Source organism: Drosophila ananassae, chromosome 2L (assembly GCF_017639315.1).
Source record: "Drosophila ananassae strain 14024-0371.13 chromosome 2L, ASM1763931v2, whole genome shotgun sequence".
Classification (NCBI taxonomy): domain Eukaryota; kingdom Metazoa; phylum Arthropoda; class Insecta; order Diptera; family Drosophilidae; genus Drosophila; species Drosophila ananassae.
This window is the reverse complement of record NC_057927.1, coordinates 15457836-15465875: the sequence shown is the minus strand read 5'-3', so window position 1 is coordinate 15465875 and position 8040 is coordinate 15457836. Positions and strand designations below refer to the sequence as shown.

General features: G+C 44.9%; 1 protein-coding gene across 1 annotated transcript; it reads left to right on the top strand.

Moving 5' to 3' along the window:
* Positions 1 to 741: 741 nt before the first annotated feature.
* Positions 742 to 7093, top strand: LOC6499336 (45 kDa calcium-binding protein). Its single transcript, XM_032451955.2, has 3 exons — positions 742 to 1233; positions 5982 to 6666; positions 6742 to 7093. Exons 1-3 carry the CDS (start codon positions 743 to 745, stop codon positions 6814 to 6816), a joined length of 1251 nt encoding a protein of 416 aa, XP_032307846.1. The 5' UTR covers position 742; the 3' UTR covers positions 6817 to 7093.
* The last annotated feature ends 947 nt before the right edge of the window (positions 7094 to 8040 follow it).

Here is an 8040-nt window from a genome sequence, read left to right as displayed (position 1 = left end):
CTCTCCACTCTACTGATGCAAAATCCATTTCCGTTTCTTCTCTTCCGCCCCACAGAACCACCAACCACCAACCACCAACCAGCTCCACAGCTCCATAGCTCCATAGCTCCATAGCTCTCCCAATTCTCCATCATTATCAGCGAAAACATAATGGAAATGGCGCCCAATAATCATGTAAAATTGGTGTAAAGTGCGGAGGAGATGATGTCCTGACGCATAAAGGAAATGGCAACTGCGCGAAATGGCAATAACGCATCAAATTTGTATTAGAAGCTGTTACTTTGACGCCCCGTGGTAGAGTGGGCGTGGCCACAGCAGTAACACAAATTGGAACCGGACCAGGCACCGCTATTTTCCTGTCTCTGGTTGCAACATAAAAGTCAATTAATGTACAATTACAACAACATTGGCAACAGGACCTGCCCGAGAGACTGAGACTGGAAGCTGACAGAGGAAGGGAGAGAGACGAGCGGGGCAATAACTGCAAATTACACGCAACGAGTCCAAGTTGGAGCAGCCGGAGCCGGAAACCGTGTGGACCGAGGAGGAGGAGGAGGTAGAGGAGTCGGTGTACCAGAACCTAGAACTGGTCCCATCATCGCCACCACCACCACGCCACGACCATCGCCACCATCACCATAGCCATCATTGCCACTGCCATCCATTGTCCTGCCACAACGACAGGGACGAGGACGCGGACGAGAACGAGAACGAGGAGGAGGTCGTCGGTGGCGGCTACAAAATGACTTTCGTTAACAAGCTGAGCAAAAGCTTCCGCTGGCTGCGCTGCTCGACATTGTGCGCAATTTTGTTTTATATGTTCTTCATTGGCCTGATCCTGCACAGCACCAGCACCAAGTTGCAGCAGCAGCTAAAGGAGCACAGCACCACCAGCAGCAGCAGCAGTAGCAGCAGCAGTAGCAGTAGTGAGCCGCCCAGTTCGCTGTCAGAAACCAAAGTGGCAAGCAACATGGGGCATAATGGCCTAATCCAAAGCCAAAATACACGAGAAATGGAGCAAAGGCTGAAGTCGCCGCCTGGGGCAAACAGTTTGGATTTTGGTGGGAATGGACATAACCGGCGAAAAGTGCTGGAGGGGATCTCCTCCGACAATGCCAGCAAATCCCCTCGAAATCCTCCGGCCCAGTCCAAGCACCAGCCCCAGCCAGAAACGGTTATTTTAGCGGCCAGCAATGTGAATGAGAAGCAAATACTCGCAAAAGCTTTCAAACGGTAAGTTTTCCTGAGTTATGGCCTTGGGCTCTCGGCTCTCGACTCTGGGCCCTCTGGTTTGTTCGGTTGATAATTTGGCGCTAGTTCGGTGGCTTCTTTATTGTGGCGCATAACGATGTTGCCTGCGGCTTTCATTGCCCCAAATAGCCCCTCCCGTCCTGGCCGCAAACAAAAGACGCCCGCCTTCCGCCATAACTCTCTCTGGGTACGACAAATTGTAAAAATTAGTGGCAATAGCAACAGCGGCAGCTGGATTTGATGGATGTCCTGGGCAGGGCTTCGAATCAATAAGGACACGGAGCGAGATTTGTTGTCTGCCACGCTTTGATTTGTTTCGAGCAATGTTTCGAGCGGTAATCGAATTACAAACCGAATTTAATAAACCCTGATTGGACAATCTTGTTGTTCAAACCAAGAAAAAATTCAATTCCAGAGGAACAAGAAGATTAAATTATCCTGGAAATCTGAGGTTAAAGGACTAGTTTGGGTCAGAAACTTAAAATTACATGTTCCTATCATTCTATTAACTTTTTTCCTGCCTCAATCACGTAATTGCCTTGCAGGAAGCCCTGCTGATTTCTATCCAACTGACTTGCACAATTCCCCTAATTACAGTAACTAAATAAAACGTTCCCAGCTCCTGCACAAGTGATTAGGCAATTGGCCAATTACTTGGCCTGTAATGGAATCTTTCGGTTGCCGGGAGAGGGCCAGAGGTGTTCGGTCGTAAACTGTAAAGTTTCCAGTCATGGGTCCTGTCTGAAATTGCAACTTGATGCTCTGGGGCTTTTTTTCTGGGGGTAATCAAGCAGTCAGAATGCCAGCCAGACATGGGTCAAAAACAAAATACAACACGAAAATAAAACTGGAGGTGTTGAAACGAATTTGCAACGAAGTACGTATATTTTTGGGGGCAGAAACCGAGAGAGAAATCAAACTGTCACTGCAATTTCATATTTATTTGAATTCCTTCTGTGCTTGACCCGAAACTTTTGGCCTCTTTTTTGTTGGGCAGTAAGCAGTCCGATTTGTGGCTGGTAAACTTTAAACTTCTTTGGCCAAACTCACTTCGATTCAATAAATAATAGAGCAGAAAGACATTCCCTTGTCGGCTTAAAATCTCTCTCTGATTTTCGAATAAATGGCCAGGACCTAAGGCAGTTTACGTTTAACTTTTGAGAGTGCCCTTTAAAAGTAAACTAGCCAATATGAAATATTAAGAACACATTTATGAACTTACTTTTTAATCCATTAAATTTAAAGCAATAGACGACTTTATTTCCAAGAAATTTAAATGCTCTTTTTAAACAAAATATATATTAAGATAATATTTAACCTCCTGGCTTGCAGCCTTACGTTGTCGGCATTCATTGCAGTCCTTAGGTTAACCTCTTGATAGTGCTCATGGCTGGAGGTTATGCTTCTGCTTCTGCTTCTGCCTGGCTGAACTTTCGCTTTACCGAAAGCTCAAGGCCATGGACGATGCTAGCACCGCATCCGTTCACCCAGCGGCCCACTTTCAGCTGCCTCCTTAAACGTCCTTCGGCACCTATGATAACCAGCTAAAATCCCGGAGCCAGTCCCCCGGAAACCTGTCCATCACGAGGGCGCCGGTTGTATGCAGTTTCCAGTAAATATAAACACAGAAGGGCTTTAAGCAAACACCAGTTCGTTTGCCCGACACCAAAGTTGGCCAAATCCCGTGAAACAGGCAACACGGTTTCGGATCTCTCTTCAGGGTATTCCGCTATGTCGGGTAATCGGGGCGTGAAAGCATTTGGCGTTTCGCAAAATAATATATTGATATATTTACACTAAAGGTTATTATAATAGGAAATAAATGTTAAAATTATTTAATCATATATGATTTTTTACTATTATAAGTTATAGCCCTTAAAAATCGTACATTTTTAGTTAAAATATTTTAAAAAAAATTAATATTTGAAAGGCCATTTTAAACTGCTAAAATATTGCGCGAAATTGTTTTCAACTATTTGATTGGATTTGCAAGCACATACATATTTGCAGAAGCTTTGTTAATATTTGATGAAGGATAACATTTAAAACCATCGACACCCTGGGGAATCGAAGCCGAATTCGATTATATTTTCCATCCTGGCATTTGTTTGGAATTTATTAAAGCCTGAGCGAAAAGGATGCATAGTATTTATTAAATTTCTAACCAGGCTCACTCAGTCATCGATTAAAGCAAGGATTGTGTTGCATCGGTGGATCTTTAAGGCCCCTTGGGTGTTATGTGAGTTATGTGGGGATTTCCACTTGACGCCTTCACATTAAACTGCAATTAAAGTGACCAGAAATGTTGTGATAATTGCATTTCTGCCTGAAATTAATAGTCATTATTTTTGTGGATATACCCGACCCCTCATCATATCCCAGTATCCTCATCCACAGCCTTTCCTTCGGCGTGTAAATTCCGTTTTAATAATGCGGTTTGTACGGGGATGGAGGCGGGGATTCACGGCATTTCGACTCTGGCCATTTTTAGGAGCAATTAAATTGTATCTGCAACTGTCGCTCCGACGGGACGATGAAAGGACATTGTTATAAATTTTAATTGAGGACCGTTTCCCTGCCCCGGGCAACTCCTCCATGCCACATGACACATTCCGCAGCCACGGGCCATCGACGGTTGCCAGTTGGGGTTCCACAGTTTTGCAGTTCCAATCTCATTCCCCATGCATGACCGACCCGACCACTCAGGCGCGCTAATGTCCTGTGTCCCGTGTTCCATGTCCTGGCTGACTTTTGCATCCAATTAGGCCAGTCAGGGCGATCCCCCCTCGGCACGCCCTCCCATTGATTTGGTGTAGAACTAAAATTGCACTCTCCCTTTTCTCGTCGTTGTCCTGCCCGGCAGGAGTGTGCAATAAACTTTTGAGAAAAGTTTTCACGCAACGCGAAAAACTTTCCTTTCGCCCTGTTTTCAGATATGGCTGTTGGGGCTTCAATAGTTACACCCGTTACTCGTATAGTTGAAGTGTAAGCCTATTAGATGGCAAGGAAAAATGCCACATTTGAAGGAAGTTTATGCATTTTCCTTTAAGAATACATTTTATCCTTGGCAACAGTAACATAAATTTCCAAACCAACACAAATGAATTAAAACCAGCCAGCCAAGCCAGAAGGCCTAAACTGAACAGTCAAACTCAAGTTTCAAGTAATCCCATTAAATTTTCAGTAGTTGAGCTTAACTTTGGCTATAAGGCTTTAAGCCAATAGAGAGAGAGAGAGGAGAAGCAAAGAAAAACTTGGCCAGATAAATACAGAACACAAGTTCATTTCAGACTCGTGTATATGCAATCAAATAATAGTTTTATGCACCACTCACAATCCTTCTATGCATCCTGTCGACCAAATTCTCAGACAACCACCGTGGCCCCCTTTTAGCCAGGAATCTCGACAGGGGCAGAAGCAATTGGCCAACTTTAGTGGAACCGCAGGCTTATGCAAAATGCACTTTGTGCTTTGTAACAAATCCGTCGTTCTTTGGGGATCCGTACCGTGTACTTCCCCCTTTTCGGGGTACATTTTCAAGAGATCCTGAATGGCAGAAACTGGAATGGAGGAATGTACGAATGAAAAAGTTTCTCCTATTCCAATATTTTTTTTTTGCGGTATTCAGCTTCTCACTTTCTTGCACGTACAAGATGCCAAAGGAAGAAACGCAAAGCGCAAAAACTTTGTTTTTATATTCGAGGATTTACCAGACTCTGTCCCGGCCCGGCCCGGCCTCCTGATGTCCTCCCGCTCCCAGCTTCCTTTGATCCCATTCGAAAAAATACTCGCAAACGACCGCAAACGTTTCGCATATACATTTCGGGCCAGAACTGAAGAGCCAGGCCAGAACGTGACCCACTGAAGAATTAGGAGCGAGAAGTTTTATGCCAAAGGAAGAGGCAACTTGAAACCGTTTTAGTTTCAACTTTATTTATTTATCAACTATATGCTAATGAAACCACTGTGCGGTTGCTGCTTCCCACACTTCCGCTCTGGCTGTCGGGCACTTCCGTTTCCGCCTTGTCGCCCCCCACACACACACACACACACACACACTCGCAAGTAGAAACAATTGGTCTCGCTCCTGTGCTATTTCCTGATTATTCCAGTGGTTTGCTGGCTTTTCCCAGTCCTTCCCGGTGGGTACCCCACCTTCGCACCTCCTTTTGCTCCACCCGGGTCCCAATAAGCAGCTTTAATATCTGACACCTGTTTTGGGCATTCGCACTTCATTGCCAGGGGGCAGGTAATACACTGGAAAAAAACTTCGACCTAGATGGATTGGGCCGAAAAATTCATCTAAAAGAGTTGGGTTTCTAAACAAGCCTCCATAGCATTTCTTAATAGGTTTCCTAAAATTAAAACAATACCTATGCTCTGTAATTATTTTAATCCCTAATTTTTTGGAGTGCATTGTATGCCTCTGGGCTTGAGAAATCATTAGACAGCTGTCATATGCAGCATTTGGTGGCACCGCTTTGCTGCGGTGGGGTAGTTGGAACTGAAACAGCAGGACGGTTTGCGGCAAATTCCTGGTTTTGGGGCGCGGAGAAGACAAGCATGCAACAGGGAATTTGTGGCAATTGCCGGGGGAGACAGTCCTGGGATGTTAATGTATAATGTACATTTGATTATGCCACCCTAACTCGGTTAAATTTTAAATTATTAAGCAATTGCTTTGTTGCATTTTGAGTCATATTTTGAAGAAGTTTTATAATCTTTTGCAGGGCTGATCGCAATCATGATGGAATCCTGTCCATCCAAGAGCTGGGTCAGTATATTAATCGCAGGATCGTGGAGCACATCGACGAGGCGATCCTGAATAATGCCCGAGAATTCCGGCGAGTGGATATTGGACCCGCCGATGGCCTGATCACCTGGGACGAGTACCATCGGTTTTTCCTGCGAGATCACGGCATGACGGAGGCAGATATCGACGAGCACGACGAGATCAGGCACACAGCTCTCAACAGGCGGGCCAGGGAGGACATGATGCGTGACAAGGCCCGGTGGTCAGAGGCGGCGCGAACCGATCTCTTCACGCTGACCATTGACGAGTACTTGAGTTTCCGGCATCCGGAGTCCAGTGTCTCGAACTTGCTGGAGCTGGTGGACGACCTGTTGCGCCAGTTCGACCAGGACGGGGACGATCAACTAACGCTGGAGGAGTTCTCGGATCTAAACGTGGACGACGATGATGATTTGCTGCGCAAGTCATTGATTTCCAAGACGTTAGTGGAGCGACGGGAGGAGTTCAAGCGGATCATTGACAAGAACCACGACGGCAAGGCCGATCGAGGGGAACTCCTGAACTACGTGAATCCCAAGACGCCACGCTACGCTCTCCAGGAAGCGGCCACTCTATTTAGTCTGTGTGATGAGAACAAGGACGAACTGCTGACTCTTAAGGAGGTGGGTTTCTCATCTATAAAATCTATATATAACCATATATATCATTTGATTTTTATCTTGTTTTTCCATCCACAGATGACTGACAATGCTGAGATCTTTCTGCAATCCAAAATGATCGACACGGCCAACAGTTTTCATACGGAATTTTAATTTAATCGTAGCACTTGCCACACTTTTTTCACCCCTTTTAAGCATTTATAGTGATATTAATTTGTAAGTTGTTGCACCTTATATATAGTTCGTTCCGTAGCCTTTTATTATGGTTTTTAATGTGCATTTTGTAACAGCTAGGATGAGATGTAAATCGTGAGGAGAGAAAATCATTCCCAGTGTGATTTTTCAATAATTAACTCTTAAGAATGCAAAGCAAACAAACATTTGACACAAATACTCCGAATAAATATACGTAATTTTATGGAACTCTAAATAATCTAATCTGTTTGTTGTTCTTTTGGGGTCTAGCCGTCCAACCTAGACGGACAGGTGCCTGACATTAATTTTGGTAATCAGTGGAGTACTCCTGCCGATTCGTTAAACTCTGATTACAAATGATTGGCCCTCTTAACAAAGTATGAAATTAAATTCCGGCCGCCTTCGAAATCCTCTTAGGGACATCTTCCATTCGAGCTGACAAATCACTCCACATTAAGGATAAGTCCATGTTCAATTTGTTTGTTTGTTGCTGCCGCTGGTGCCCTGATGATAAATACGGCAAAGGACGAATGATAAATAAGTGTCACTTGCAAAAATTTCCAAGGATTTCGCAGCGGACCCTCCGGTTCGGCCAAAGCCTGATGAATATCCTTGGAAGGGAATTTTACAAGCAATTGACTTTCTGATGGGTGTTAATACCTCTCTAATCCTCGCTTACCTTTCGAGGGCTGACGAGGGCCACGAAAATCATTTAAAATGCACGAAAAAATGTGATGGATTAGTTCTTCGGAAGGAATATTGTGTAGTATGGTGCTTTAGCAGGATGTTCTCTGATACGTGTCGTGTGTGCTCTGGCAAAGAGTTTAGTCCGGATAACATTACGTTACGGGAATAATAATCCCACGTCCAAGTCGCATCTTATGGGAGCCAGACACGCCACCGAAATGTGAGGCGAGAGGATTCCCAGCTTGTGGCGCCACAGCCACCGACAATAGAAAGAAGGGCGGTGGGTAATTGAATCTAATTGTTCGGAAGCGCAGATAATGAGCACGTAAAACGCTCCTAACAACATGGGGGAGCCAAGGACACATCCACGTTAGCTAAGCAGCATCCCTCCTGAAAGGGAAGCAACTGGATCCAGACCAAAAACAGAAACGTACGCTCTGCGACATTAAGTAAATAAGCAAACACATCAATTCGGTTAATAAGATACAGGGGCAG